The following is a 16,155-nucleotide window of genomic DNA, read 5'->3' on the forward strand; positions in this document are numbered from 1 at the left end:
AAAAAAAAAAAAAAAAAAACTCAGTTTTCTTGCTGAGTACTCACAAAATATCTTAGTAACTTTGTTTAGAGGGAATATTTCTTAACTAACTCCTCCATATTAAGCTCTCAAATCATTCCTTAATTTTCTGTCTTCTTCCCCAATCCACGCCCTCTTTTTTTTTTTTTTTTTTTTTTTTTTTTTTTGACCCAATCCTCTTTCCTACAATTTCTGTCAAATCATTCCTTTATTTCTCATTTTTATTTCACACCCCTTACGAAGCATTTAGGGAATTCAATTCTTGTATTTTTTTTTTTTTGAAACAATTCTTGTAATTTTACTTTAATTGTATTTGTGTATCAGTGTTTGTCACACAATATACAATGTTAAGAAAAAAAATAATTAAGATTATAAATTAAATAAAAATAGATAGATTAATTCGCAAATAAACTAAGGGCAATGGTCTAAAAAACATCGTTAATACCTACGATAGCCTTCGGTTGTAATTTGAGTGTTGTAGTACGCATGGTCATAAAAAAATTGACTTTTACACGGTGTTTGCAGCCTAAAAACCATCACGATGTTAGGACGGCCAGTAAAACATCTTTGTAAGACAGAGTTTGGATTTTAGGGATAGATTGTAACTGAAAGCATGTGGATTCATAAACTAAAAAGGACCTAGAAAACTCCTGTACAAAGTAACAAGGCAGAAGATTAGTTTAAGTCTAGGTTATGCATTAACCTAATACAATGTTTGGGGAAAATTGATCTTCTAACACTTGATCATGGAACGCGCTCCATATGTTCTCATCATAGAGGCAGTAGAAAATCAAAAGCTATCAAACCCACCAAGGTTTTGTAGCAAGTCCTTCTGAGAATACATATCTAAATTTAGAGCTGTATGGTAACCACTCTATTACCTGAGATGCTTTCTTGCAGTTCTTAGAATCAAGGCATCGCTGAATTGAGTCTTGGAGCTTCTTATCAACATTCTTGCAAACCCACTTGAGAAGTTCGTCAGTTCCTATGGAAGCTTCTCTTGAATACCTTTCGAGCATCTTTGGCAGAAATACCTTCTTTGATTTCTTTATAATTATGTTGGATACAAGAAACTCCCTCGTTGCCTGTTCTAACTCGTCTTTGACATTGGCTGCTGTGTAGACCTTCAGCTGGATGTCATAGATACGTAACTTTATACATCATGAGTAATAATACATAACAGAAGCAGACTGACAGAGCAAATATAAATGCAAAAAGTTTCCATGGTTTAGGAACACATTAATTAAATTTATCAAAGCCCAAATGTTTCAGATAAATGTCTTGGTTAATTTTGTCCTAAGCCGCATGATAGACCTTAATCAGCTTATCAATTGTGATTAATGCATTCAAGTCAGTCCCATTTATACAACAGTAAAGATTGAGATTTGTGTTTACGGTTTATACCACAATAATAGATAATGGAGGTAGTCCAAGAGCAAGGAAGTTACCACAGGATCGGAGTAGGCTCCAGTGCAGAGTGCAAAGCAAACAAGGGATTGTGAATCAGGAAGACTGAGTTTTGAGCTAAGGAGTTGCTTCTCATCTCCAGATTTCTTTCTGAAGGCAGTCGATAGAAAGGTTTCAACCCACTGCACAAACAAATACTACTTAGTGAAGGCACGTTTTTCTTCGACTCCTATGCAACTGAAGCAAAAAGATTGCATAGATGATGCTGATAAACAATAAAAAAAATTTAAAATTGTGAAAATGCAAGAATTTCATCCAAGCAGACATAGGAAATTATCCTGCAACAATTAAAAATAAAAAATAATAAAAAAAACCCTTTCCGCAATCACTCTATACCTAATCTTTTCCAGTTAAAATTTTAGTTTGATTTCACACCACTGTTTTCTCTCTCCATGTTTCATAAGGAAAAGGAAATGAAGGATGCTCCTGTACAAAAACTTTTCTACAAGGGAAGGATGCCAGTCTACCATTCTCTCACCTGCAACGCAATTTGGCAGGCACATATTTATTTTCAAAGATGTGAGTAAATATCAGCCTAACAGGATAGAGGAGGTGAAATCAATAGATGAAGAGCAGTACATTACTCAATTCCAAAAAGAAGCTCTCTTTATGTTAGAGGTTCAGTTTAAGAAAATATTGGAAGGTTTGAAAAATAAAACCTACTTTCCTTATGGATATCGGGAAGAGAGAGAAGTGTGTAAATAGGAAGGTTCGAATAAGTACATAAAGCTATACACATACATGATACATCTTCATTATTTTTAGGGATAGTAAAGTCACTTAATTAAAGGACAGCCAACAACAAATAGTGATTCTTTAACATTATTTTGAGTATTAACAAAATTTTGAAGGCAAATCCATATGAATCAAGTATCAGGACACAAGCAGATGGCAAGTTACAATCTGGAGACTACAATCCTTAAGCTACATTAATGATAGAGAATAGCCAGAAGCAATTACCCCACCAACTCGAGGTGTACGAAAGCAGAAGATTGAGTGTTCTATGGCATTTGCAGTGACAACTATGCCACCAATGTTGTAGCCCGCCTGCACTACACAGATAAACCTGTCAATTCATCAGGTTGTATGATGTAAAAATTTGTGAAAAAACAGAATTATTATCGAATCATTAAGCTAAGAGACTAATAGTATCCTTGAAAATAAGAGCTTTAGCAACCCCTTTTATGAATTACATATTTTATTTGAGAAGCCAACCTCTCATACACAATTATTTAAAGGCATTTCTTAAGAATAATGCTATTTGAAACATTACTAAAGCTATCACTAAGAACATGTAGCTAGAAAATAAAAGAAATTTGGTCAAAGGTAAAGCAAAAACACACATATGTTTTTGAATCATCAATTTAATCCTGATCCTCACCATTCATGAGCCAGACAAAGCACTATGCGAAACCTTATAACAAAATCATGTATCATGCCTGACAAGGTTCAAAATTAAAATGGCTTGTGGTATCATCCACTCCAGGTACAAACATAATAGGTCACCCTTGACCCCTTTACATGTACTGTTCACCTTATTTCCACTTATTTAAGGGTTAATAAGTTAGACAAATTCAAATAAGGGTTAATAGGTTTTGATACTCTCTGTTCCTAAATACTTGCAAGAGTTGCAACACTTGCCTCTTTTGTCTGTTTCCAAATACTTATTTTGGCACGGTCTCCACAATTATTTTATTGTTTCTTTTTCCCACTAACCCCACTTGCACTAATTCTTTATTATTTTTCTCTTCCACAACAATTAAAAATAACCCCATAGCCCCCATTAGCTCTACTTGTAGATTAGTTTATTCAATTCAATATACTAACCCACAAGCTTTCCTAAAACTACACGCAAACACATGTATTGCAAGCATTTAGGAATAGAGGGAGTAGTACAGGTTCTAGAACAATAAGTCTAAATAATTTTCATCAAGGGTCACCAATAGTTCAATTTACAACTAAAATAAGTTATAGTAAGTGAAAATCAAGTGAATAAAATGCGTCTCAAACCCAGCTTTTAAGCTGTTTAGTTGGGTTGATCAAAATGTTGCAATTTATTATTTGGATCCCTTTCAAACAGCAGGATTCTAAAAGAACCCTTGAAAGGAGGATGGTATTGAGAATTGCAGGACAAGAAAAAATGTTTCTTTGATATCAAAGTGACTTTATTTGTAAGGGACACATTGCTTAATATGCCAAATAATATCCCTTGTCATTATAGCATGACCTGATGCATCAATAAGAACATCATGTAATTGCACTACCTTATGAAACAGAGCTAGTCTTCTCAGAGAGCTATGGGGGATTCCGTACGCTAAATATGCCTACAAAATACAAGGATCAAAGAGTTACAATAAATATATATAACATGCAAATATTAAACTACAATTTCATATTGTAATCCATACATGCATTATGAGTGAATTATAGATGTTGATCCAAAATGCAATCTGGGCTTCGACTTCCATTTGGCTCACATTAACCCTTTTTAGTTGCTCAACGAGTTCTCTGCAAGTGGAAAAAAAGGTTTGAGTTCAAAATTTACACATACTTTAGAATTTTCATGTGTGTAAGATAGAAGTACCAAACATTTACGCCACTGATCAGGAAAATATATGGTGAGTTAGTAAACCTGAAATTTACAGGTATTCATGGATCTAAGATCCAAAATTTTACTTAGAAAAAAAAAAAAAACCAGCGCAATGACAGCATATCTATCCTAAGTTCCAATTACCCTTTTGCAAAGCAATTGGATTGTAAAACACAAACTTGTAAACAGCACATTACAGTTTTGGGTTTGACCGCATAAGGAGCCATTGCCACTTTGCCACTAATGAGGGAAATATTCTCTTCCAGCCATAAGAGTAATGTTTAATAATGAAACCCACCTATAGCTGGTGATTGCATAAGATGCACGAGAAACTTGTTTTTTGTCAGTTGGCATTGATGATATCTCTAGCATGGATTTCGAAGTATGTTTTTTCTGGCTGCCAAGCTGGGGATTAAAATCACCACAAGACTTTGAGACACCAGATGATTGATGATTCTTTAAATTTTCCGAGCTTGTAGATGCAGCACTGCAAAACCAGCAGTAAACTGCAGCCATACACTTAACCATTTCCTCAGACAATTTGCTAGGGCACTGATGAAGGTAATCCTTCAATGTTCGCACACCAGAATTCTTCACTATGTCTGATGACTTTCCATGAACCTGAAATGCACAAAATAGAAATCTAAGTAGAAGTGTAGAACAAATATCAATGTCCCAAACTTAGAGGGGACAGAAGGGGAGGAGGGGGGGGGGGGGGGGGAGAGAGTGGCTCAGGCACAGCCTAATTAGAATAAATTACAGCATGTTGAACTAGTTGAAGACAGCCAGGTCAGTGGCAGATGAAAGAGCCTCTGACTAATTCAGACATTTAAATCAACCTTTTGGCAGATGACATCATTACAACAGGACAGAAAAAATAACTCTAAGGAACTCCTCATCTCCATACACAAAGGCAGGATATTCAATGCAACGTGATGTAAATAACAACAAAAACAACCCAAGTGCGTTCTGTTGATGCTGGTCTAAGACCTAACTTTCCTTAAGGTTAGGGTCTGTTCAGCCATTTGAAAATAAACTTTTGTTTCTGAAAAGCACATTTTCTAGAAAGTGATTCTAGAGAAACATTTATTTGGAATAGAAGTTCTTGGCCACAAAATCTAACAAACAATTATGAGAAACGGAAACAGTTTTACATTGTTTTACCAATTGTTTACTAATAAGAGTTGCTGGCTTGCTGCTCAACAAAAAAAGAGACAAATACATACACGTTTACCTAAAGTTACTCATTTTCCCCACCCCTATGGTCTATTTCTTATTTTCTTCACCAACACACTGCTAGAACCTCGTGTCACCTCCCATGTTTTCTCCTGCACATTCATCTCAACATACACATCTTTGCTACTCTCAAATTCCTAACCGATCCTTCCTAAAAGCCCTGCATCCGACAACCCAAAGCACCTATTTCATCACCTGAATTCATCTTTGTAGTTTTCACTTCTTAAAATGGTGTGGTGGCCAAGTTTGAGTATACCTAATCTATATAACTATATTTGAATGCCTCAGCTCTAACAAGCCTATCCCAGCCCAAGAAGTTAAACACTTGTTTCCATGTCATTGATATCAAAGCAATCGTACGAATACAGACTCCAGTCTCGAGTTCAATTTGCTGGGGGTGGAGCGGGGGTAGGGTGGGGTAAAATAAACAAACCCGACATTTTTATCAACAAAAATTGTGGGCCATTTTACAAACAAGCCAAATTATTATATATTACTTCGTATTATTCATAGAACTCATATCAAACATTCAAACCTGCCATATCCCCCTCCCTTTCTACATGAATGAAAGTATCCATTTGCAGCTATTACACCATATGGACATCAAGTGCCAATGTTAATGCATGTTACATGATGAGAGTTTCTTTGATTACAATGCATATGCAGACATTGATGTGAAAGTTTTACATCATCAGTCTCATTACATCATTTCAAGCTTCTGAAATCTACTCGCTATAAAGAGAAGACTATAAATTAAAGAGTTGGCAATTACCATCAAATGTAATTTATGACAATGATTAATATCTGTGGCTCTGTGCTACATGATGAGGGGATTGTTACAATGCATATATAGCTATTTATGTGAAAGTAATAGGTCATCACAACATTTCAAACATCTAGCATCCACTCACTAATCACTACAAAGAGAAGGAAATCAGTTATAATTTGGCAATTTCTTTGTTCATTTTGTTGACCAAGACAAGAATTGATAGGGACTCTAGATAGAAATTATTATTAAAAAAATGGTACTAATTCATGATTTCATAACCAAGCGAAGCAAAAAAAAAGTGTTTGGATTCTAGAAAATACCTTGATCTGGTTAGAACAGGGCTTCTCATTATGGATGTCTATTTTTCCTACGCATAATGAGCCATGTTTAATCTTGCCATCTTTCTTTGCAGAAATGTTTTTTAACGAAAGACCTCGCAAAGGGAATTTCTTCGAGGAACAAAATGCGCTTGAAATTATGCTAGGATGCTTTCTTGGTTTATTTTTAGTATGAACAGGAGAACTCAAGCTAGATGTTTGCACAGAAGATGGCTGACTGGCACACTGCTCAAAGATATTCCTGTAAAGAGTAAGAACATGCTGCTCTCTATTGGAAACCTCTTCTTCAAGTAACTCAATCTCGGCAATCAGCTCCTTTGCCTGATAAAACTCAGAGAAGTTAACAACAGTAGTTCCCAATATTAAGAATTTAAGACACCCAAAAGACAAAAATAACCATTAACTTGCACCTTCTACTTTCTTAATAAAAAATATTCCACAAAGTACAAGTAAGCAAAAGAATTCAAGCTCCTAAGTCAACTATGCCACTAGTGGATCAAGGCATGGTTTTATTGAGGCCCTAATGCAATTAATTACTCACAAATTCATATTAGTTAAATTCCTATATTATAAGATCTATATTGTTCATCTGTATTGATATTTGTTCCAAGTTTCCTCAATGATCAAAGCTAATATGATTTCAAACATTTCCACAAGTGGGAGTCATTAAGCATCAGTAGGTTTAATATATTAGAGGCTTTGTTTTACCTGAGAGGCAAAATGCCTATGACCTGGCGACAAAGCACTAGAGGCCCGACCAATTGCTTTCTCCAGCATAATGCGCATAGACTTCTCTTGCTGCAAACGTGATTGTAGCAAATATACCTGCAATTAGCATTACACCATGCATAATTATGTTAAGCACATTATATAAAAACCCTGTAACAAGTTGAGATTCCTATTTCATAAGCAACATTATCCCAAGTTTAAGTGGTCCTTGCCCTATCTGCACTCGTAACTCAAATACTTCATAACAAGAAACAGGAATACCTACTTGCTAAGACATCTATCCCTTTCTCCTTATAGTGACATTAGATATTCTTTCAAAATTAGGATTATTTAGTTAAATTCATTCATTCAACAAACTAACTTACATCCTTTTCCAGAGAGGCACGGTGATTTGATGAGCTTGTACTCGAATCAATGGATCGCCCATTACAAGGGGTTTCAGAGCCAAAAGTCCTTGTTGAAAACGGTGAGTCCTATGAACAACAAGAACCCAAAAAAACATGTAATTCGTCAAAGTTAACCATACTCATCATCCAAAAATAAATAAGCAGACAACAAGATTCAAAGCTTCAACATATAATTTTGTAACAATTTTAACATCTTATAGCCCGACCACCATACAGTGAAGCTGGGTTCAAAACCAATAAGGAGAATATGTGGTCTTACAAGTGATAAATCATGGTTGCACTCAATAGAATACGGAACTCCAAATCTTGATATATCAGCTTTCTTGTCTGAAGCACTGAAGTGAGAAAAAATAGACATTTAGGCAGCAATATAAACACCCCAATATGGTATACTACTCTACTCATACATCAAATTGTTCTCATTTGGAGTACTAATACTAAATAGCATCCAAATTAGCACCATGTACATCACATAGTAACACAAATTTTTCCATGCTAAATTGATAAAAGCACCCATCAAGTTACTGCATTGCAGGATCACCATTTATAATAATTTCAAAGCTTTGATTTTACCAAGATCTAAGACCAATTCACAGCCACTGATAAGCGGAACAAAGTCCGAAAATTTCGTTAAGCATGAAAATTATCTCAGCAGCTATAAAGTGCCAAACCAATTAACCATATACTAGTAAGTAGAAACTGGCACAAAGCTACAAAACACCAACAAAAATATAGACTAAAGTCCTGGTCCATGAATATATGCATAAGTGCACAACTAATGAAGTACCAATGTACCATATAGTAATTCAACAACCCAACTGAACAACATAAACAAATAGGCTAAATTAACTTGATTTTATCAGTTAAAACAATTTTTAAAAAATATTTAAAACATAACCCAAGAAAATTAACAATAAAATAATGGGCTTATAATAAGCAATGTTGTCACCTCCTTGAACGCCTATGATGAATTGAAACCCCATTCTCTCTCCTCCCACCAACACATTCATCTTTATCTATGCTCAAACCCTCCATTAAAAACCTCAAAAGATTGAATTTTTTTCCTGGGTTTCTCTTAAACAGTCAAAATTGTACCAAAAAACCCCTAATTTCCAATTCCCAACATCTGAAAAGTGGTAAAATAGGTGAATAAATTGAAACCAATTCACTGTTCTCCAACTAACAAAATTAAAGAAGAGTTAGTGTAGTAAATGTTGAAGGACAACTGATAAAGACTACTCAATCAACTTTCACATTAAATATAAAAAAGTTGGAGGTAAAAATTTGAAATTGAAATTGATTAAATTGATTTATTTATTTATTTATTTTTGGTGATGATTTAGAGTTGAGAACCCAGTAAATAGATAACACGAATTACCTTAAAAAAGTGGGACAAAAGAGCAAAAATTGAAGAAAACAGAAGTGCAGATAAATTGAAGGAATTGGGGTAAGTTGTGTGAAGTTGGAAGCATTAAATGCGAGAGAAATTGAAGGAGCATTTAATTTTTTCACCTGCAACTGCGTGTGAAATATTTCTGAGGATTTCTCTTTGAAAACGGAAATTTGAACAAGCTGATAATGATGATTGATGATTTGATGATAATATTTTCTTTTTGGAGTGTGGGCAAAACTATAACTGCATAAATCACCCGGTCACTCTGCTCAAACATAAAAGCATGTATCAATGTATGGTTTCAGCATGAAAATGTCATTAAATTCAAGTCGGTTTTTGAATTTGCCTCATTTTCTTTTTTAGTTAGTCCATATTAGTTTTTGTAATCTCTGTATACTCCGAAGGACTAATCTCTTCAATGTAATTTCACTTTAGTTCAATTTAATTAGTACAATCTAATATATAATTGCAGAGTCGTTTTCACCACAACCCTCCAAATCCCCAATCCTCAAATCTCATGCATTTGAGGTTTTTTTTTTTTTTTTTTTTTTTTTTTTTTTTTTTTTTTTTGTTTTTTTTAAAATAACTATCATTCCATTACTTTATTTGTTTGTTTTTTAAACAAAAAAAAATATATAATTGCAGAGTCGTTTTCACCACAACCCTCCAAATCCCCAATCCTCAAATCTCATGCATTTGAGGTTTTTTTTTTTTTTTTTAAAAAAAAATAACTATCATTCCATTACTTTATTTGTTTGTTTTTTAAACAAAAAAAAATGTATTTTTTCAAGGGATTGCAATAACTAATAATAACAATTCATTTTTTTTCTTAAACACTATTAACATTTCACTTTGTGTTATTTTCTTTTGTGTATAATATGTGTCATGTATTAGCACGGATGCACGGATTTACAGTTTATTTATCAACAATTCACTATGGAACTCAAAATCTCCAACCGCTCAATTCAAACAACTTCCACTTCTCTAATAATCAAAATAAAAATATGTACAACACGCTTTTTGCGTAATTGGCCTCTTCAAATAGTTGCTTGCAAAAGAACAAAGTAACCCCTCCTATAGCACTGATGGAATAACCCCTATGACACTAACCGAATAACCCATATGACACTAACCGAATAACCCCTATAACACTGAACGAGTAACTCTACAGCTTTGAAAAAGTAACCCCCATAATAGCTTGACACATTTGCATGGCCACCTACATATAAGAGTAAGGTTTTGTTCTTTCGAGTTTATGAACAGAATAGAGCACATCAGATTGCAAAAGAGTAGAGCATGTGACAATAGAGTAGAGCAGAGCTCAACAAAGTATGATTTTAGCAGAGTAGAGCAAGAGCAGACCATAAATAGTTCAAAATAACAGGGCATAAGTTACTACATCTAAATCAACCCCGTATTTGAAATCTATTTTTTCTTATATTATAAAATTAAAATCTTTCTAATATAATATATATCCCGTGTATTTTGCACGGGTACACTCTAGTTCTAAAAAAGTGAAAGTTGAGATATGAAACAAACATTAAGGCACAAATGGAGTATATGGGAGATTGATACGCTTTGTGAAACACTTGCAGGGGAAAATCAAACCCTTAACCCTTGTATGTAAACGATGAAATCAAACATCTTAATTAGCTTGAATTGCACTCTATAACACTAGGCCTTGGCGAATATCTAAATTGTAATTTTTGTTAATGTATTGACATGAACCATTTTGATCATAGTAAATAATCTATTCAATTATATACTAATATAAAGCTTAAATAACTATATTACTAGAGTATTAGTTATATATACTTCTGTCCTTAAGTGTTCAATATTCTTTTCTAGGAAGATTACAAATGCTAGAAAAGCATACTTAGCTAATCATTGTAACATGACCCCAAAATCGTGTCTTGGTTGCTACCTAGGTGCCTACTTTGGCTCTCATCACTAGAAAAAAGCTAATTACATGCATGTACCGTTTAAGAAAATCTTATGGAAAAAATGAGCAACAAATGCAAAATTTTGAGGGCAAAGTTCCTATCTAAACTCTTTCAAAAAACAAAGAAGTTCCTATCTAAGACATGGCAACATAATTCAAAGCAATTTGGAAGCCTTTTGTGTTGGTTCAAAGCAAGGTTCCTGTTTAAGATATGCTAACAATAAAATGCTGTTGCTAATTTGTTATGTTACTAATGTCTTGCTGAGGGGAAGCCGGATATTGGACTTACAAAAGGAGAACTTTTAGTGTAGTTGGTAGGTGTTTGTAAGTGAATAGTGGGACCAATTAAAAAGATACAACATAACAATATAGGGGAAAAAAATGTGTTTTTTTTGTTTTTTTTTTTTTGTTTTTTTTTTTTTTTTTTTTTTTTTTTTTTTTTTTGTGTGTGTGTGTGTGTAAATAATTAGAGAGTAATTTGAAATACCATATTATTTTACAGGTGCTTTTTTTTATAATTATTATTTTCTAGTAATTTTATTAGTTTTTTTAGATGAAAATTTACAAGTTTGAAGTTGAAAAGAACAAAGCATAAATATATAATGAAGTCTTTGAAGATAATCATCATTTAATTAAATTATTTAATTCAACATCACAACCTTATTAGCAAAAGCTTACATGAGCAACATAACCATCAGTCCATCACATCATATTATATTGCATCTGAAAAATTCTTAACTACATAAATTATTTAATTCAACTTAGTGATTTGGACATAACATTTCTTAATTCCCTAAAAGAAAATCAATGGGGTAGCATATGGTGGATCTCAAATTTATAATTGCCAAAATAGTGAGTATAATTTTTGGGAGAAAAATTGATACATGAAATTTTTTGAGTTAGATCGATCTAATCATGTTGCAGCATATAATTTTGATCGAAGTCTGATAATGTTTGAATTGAATTCATATACGGAGTATGATTTATTTAAATTCAATCAATATTTTTACAACTCCACCTAGTCATGCTTCATATATGGACACTATGTATGACACTATTCTTTTACGACGTATATGTTATTCATGAATTATCCTAGCCTCTCATATTAAGAATTAAGATCCACATCCAACGACGTTTTACTAAAATTATTTACTAGTACCATATCGTCATTTCCTTGTAGTTGGTGAGGGTCGAGCCCGAGACAAGCCCTTGGAGATGGGAATAGCTACCATTTGATCATAATACTATGGACAACAAATTAACAAGATATACGTACGTTCATTACCACTAACTATATAATAGGAGTAAGTAATAATGAAAGTCGTTATTTCATGTCCAAAGTCCACCTAATAACAACATTAAAAATTACTTGAAGATAAACCACTCCATCATATGATCATATGATTAGATTCTTCATCATCTTTTATTGCCATTTGCCTAGTCCACAACAAAATTTAGAGCTTAATTTAAGATTATGGATAAGTGTTACAGCTTTTTTAAGATTAAAATAAACAACATTCTTTGTTAGTGACATGGATATTCCAACGGACCAACATTAGAAATATACACCAAAGTTCTAAAGTTCATAATATTCTACTATTGTATGTTTTCTTTATGTTCATTGAGATTAGGTAAGCAAGGCTAGTTTAAGGGAGAAAATACAAGATTATGCGCCTCATAATGCTCTATAATCAAAATTAAGGGCGGTAGGCCGGCGACTAATTAAAGAGTGACAGGTCATTACGTGGGGCCATTGGACGGTGCCACATGGATCAAGGGCATATATAAACAGTAGAATTTCATCTAATCATCATCACAATATACAACTTAGAGCTAATTAACTAAGTAATTAATCCCTTCAAATTTTAATTAGAGAGTTTTTTGAATTTTTGTGGAAAAATGGTGAAGTTGGCATTTGGTAGCTTTGGTGACTCTTTTAGTCTTGCTTCAATCAGGTGTTATGTAGCTGAATTTATTGCCACCCTACTCTTTGTTTTTGCTGGAGTAGGATCTGCAATTGCATTCAGTAAGTCTAGTACTACTTGTACTTTTTTTCTTAGGCTATTTCTTTCATTAATTAGTTTTTACTATGTTCAAATTTAAAATTTTTCTACTACGTACAAAGCATTTTTAAGTTCGCTTCACCTTATTCTTCTTACCGATTAAAACAAGCTATTTTTATATGTTAAAATTTTAAAACTAATGTTTTTCAAATTAAAGAAGAAAACAAGCTAAGGTCTACGAGTAATACTCTTAAAAGAAATATATTGGAGGTAAAAATAAAAACAAGGGTTTTGCTAACCGTGCATCCTAATAATCCTTTGTTTTTCGAAATAGTATTTCGTACAAATAGTTAGATTGTAAAAATTCATAACGTAGACATAATTATTCGGAGTCATAATAATACGAGACTGAATCTTATATATGTTTATGAATAATGTGCAGGCAAGGTGACAGAAGGAGGAGCATTAGACCCAGCAGGGTTAGTGGCAGTGGCAGTGGCTCATGCATTTGCCCTATTTGTTGGTGTTGCCATGGCAGCCAATGTTTCAGGTGGACATTTGAATCCAGCTGTCACCTTTGGATTGGCTATTGGTGGACACATCACCATTCTTACTGGCTTCTTCTACTGGGTTGCCCAAGTCCTTGGCTCTGTTGTTGCTTGCCTGCTCCTCCAATTCACCACCAATGGCATGGTCAGCTTCTTTTCTCTCTCGATTCTCTTACTAGCTAGCTTGCTAGCTAGCTAGGGAGCTATACGACTTTGTTCTCTTCATCTTATTATGAGTGTTATTATTTAAATTTTTGAAATTTTGGTCTAGTATAAAAATAAATGTCTAGTCAAACTTATTATAATACTTTTATAGTGTGGTCTAATCTGGTTTGATTTAAACATGGATATATAAGTCTTATGAAGTAAATCCAAAATAAAGAAATCACTCACCTTAAAATAATTTATACTTGTAGACTTGGAGTAAACATAAGATTTGTAGATCTAGTTTTATTGCTCCACCTTGCCCACCTAAAATAAAGTTGTGTGATCACTTATTGTACATGGACAATATACAATTGTACATTGAGAGTCATGCGTATGTTGTTAGGATACTTAACTTTTTCACTAGTCGATTTATAACATTTATTACATCCATTGTTGATATAAATACAATTTCAATTCTATAGGCTTAAACCCTACAAATTTAAATTCTCAAACCCTACTATATTATATTTTGGCGATTTGAGATGAGATATTCTATTTATTTTAGAGTAGATGTAATCAATATTCAATAGTAAGCTAGTATAACTGTATAAATAGTAAAAGTTATTGTCAAATATGGTAAATTCAATAGTACAAAAGTTAAATTATTACAAATATTTTCTGAAATAGAAAGACTAACAAACTTCGACATCGTGGTTGTCTTAATTTTGAAAACAGAGCATTCCAGCCCACGGAGTAGCCTCAGGAATGAACGCAATTGAAGGCATTGTGATGGAAATTGTGATCACCTTTGCACTTGTTTACACCGTCTACGCCACAGCTGCTGACCCAAAGAAGGGCCAAATCGGAATCATTGCCCCAATTGCAATTGGATTCATTGTTGGGGCCAACATCCTTGCTGCAGGCCCATTCAGTGGTGGATCAATGAACCCAGCCCGATCATTCGGCCCAGCTATTGTTAGTGGTGACCTTTCTCAAAGCTGGATTTACTGGGTCGGCCCACTTATTGGAGGTGGGCTTGCTGGGCTTGTATATGGTGACATCTTTATTGAGTCATATACCCCTGTTCCAGCTTCTGACAGTTATGCTTAAGTTGTTATTATCCTTTTCTTTTGTTTTCTCTTCTTAGAGGAAAATGCCTAAATATTTGGTGCAAAATCTGGCCTTTATTGTAATGCACCTGTCTTTTATTGTGTGAACTTGCTAATTTGCTAGTAAAAGCAATGTATATGATAAAAATTTCTTGTTGAAACGGTTATTTTATCCGCCTTGTTTCCTTCTTTTGTGAAATTATTGAACATTCTCCTCTATTTTAAGCTGGAGTAATTTAGATCAATCATTTGTCTTTATTAATTTTGAATGTTTTGATATACATTGCTATATTAGTATTACGCCGCCTCAAGGTCTTCCATGGACCCACTGTCTCATCTCGATCTTTTCGTGTTATGAAGTTAGCATCTTTGATTGGCAAGCTATCATTATGTTCGAGTTAGTGAGTCACATACTCACATATAGGCTGGGCTTATGCTAGATACTTCACTAGAATCCTCTTTGGTGATACATTATGATTTTGACTAACAATTCAACTCTAAAACACGTTTTAGGTGTTTTTTTCCTTGAAAAGCACATGTTAATCACAATGTGTTAGCATTTTATAGTGTTGATATACGTGTTAGCCATGTAGACCATTTTGGTCTTTGTGGTGTGTATCTACTTCTCTCATATTTCTCGATGGTACTCGCATTTATTAATGATTATTTATATCTATTACGTGTTAGATTACGTTAGCATACCAGCTTTGGTGAACCATCATTTTAAAAATCCTGATACGACACAACACATAATTGGTAGGCTAAACTTGAACTCGACTTAACTATAACATACTTACATACAAAATTTCAATACGACACAACACATAGCTGGTGGACTAAACTCGATATAATGTCCATTGTCCAACTCGACTTGAGTCAAGTGTCAAGTCAACTCGATATAATTGTGATGGTTTTCACTTCCTAAGTTCCTAGTTCATACAAAATCAAACAATCAAAGCCAAAATAATGCCTCCAAAATCGTAGTGTTGCAGACCACGGATAAATGCCGACAACAGAGAGCTATCCGGAAGAGTTGAAGTGTCTGCGCTTCTTTTGCTACCTTTCTTCCTTTGTATGTCCTCAATTACTTAATATCATGCATTTTTTTTTTTGTTGCAATTTTCTTATACCATTTTAAATGTTTAAATTTTACTATTATTGTCATTTATTGATCAAGAATTATTTCTAGTATAGTGCATTATAAGTTGATTTTGAATTCTAATTAGTGATTAACCCCAGTAATTTCTAAACCTAAATTGTTCTTTCGAATTTTAGGAAGGGTAAGAAAAGATTATTGGAGAAGGGGGAGAATTTTAAATTTGATGTAATGGGTTATGTTTTCCATCAGGAAAAAAAAGAGGGAAGTTTTGATTTTTATCTTCCATGCCCTCTATTTTACAATTGCAAATTTGGGTGATTGGAAAATTGGGTACATAAAAGAGTTGGATAATACAATTTA

At 33.6% G+C, this 16,155-nt stretch overlaps 2 protein-coding genes across 5 annotated transcripts; one reads left to right on the top strand and one right to left on the bottom strand.

The window, feature by feature from the left end:
* Positions 1–581: 581 nt before the first annotated feature.
* Positions 582–8,718, bottom strand: LOC145579688 (uncharacterized). 4 transcript variants are annotated; one of them, XM_081636924.1, is made up of 11 exons: positions 8,504–8,718; positions 7,814–7,889; positions 7,513–7,620; positions 7,127–7,243; positions 6,401–6,739; positions 4,374–4,696; positions 3,894–3,993; positions 3,750–3,809; positions 2,446–2,532; positions 1,467–1,607; positions 582–1,148 (listed from the first exon to the last, which is right to left on the bottom strand). In XM_081636924.1, exons 1-11 carry the CDS (start codon positions 8,587–8,589, stop codon positions 819–821), a joined length of 1,767 nt encoding a protein of 588 aa, XP_081493050.1. In that variant the 5' UTR covers positions 8,590–8,718; the 3' UTR covers positions 582–818. The 4 variants fall into 4 exon arrangements, with proteins under 4 accessions (XP_081493050.1, XP_081493056.1, XP_081493071.1 ...); XM_081636930.1 differs by lacking the exon at positions 1,467–1,607; XM_081636938.1 differs by lacking the exon at positions 1,467–1,607 and having other exon boundaries at positions 851–1,148; positions 2,446–2,551.
* A 3,922-nt stretch (positions 8,719–12,640) lies between these two features.
* LOC145579713 (putative aquaporin TIP-type) lies at positions 12,641–14,847 on the top strand. Its single transcript, XM_081636951.1, has 3 exons — positions 12,641–12,915; positions 13,335–13,585; positions 14,323–14,847. Exons 1-3 carry the CDS (start codon positions 12,789–12,791, stop codon positions 14,695–14,697), a joined length of 753 nt encoding a protein of 250 aa, XP_081493077.1. The 5' UTR covers positions 12,641–12,788; the 3' UTR covers positions 14,698–14,847.
* Positions 14,848–16,155: the final 1,308 nt, after the last annotated feature.

Source organism: Chenopodium album, chromosome 2, assembly GCF_948465745.1.
Source record: "Chenopodium album chromosome 2, dcCheAlbu1.1, whole genome shotgun sequence".
Taxonomy (NCBI): Eukaryota; Viridiplantae; Streptophyta; class Magnoliopsida; order Caryophyllales; family Amaranthaceae; genus Chenopodium; species Chenopodium album.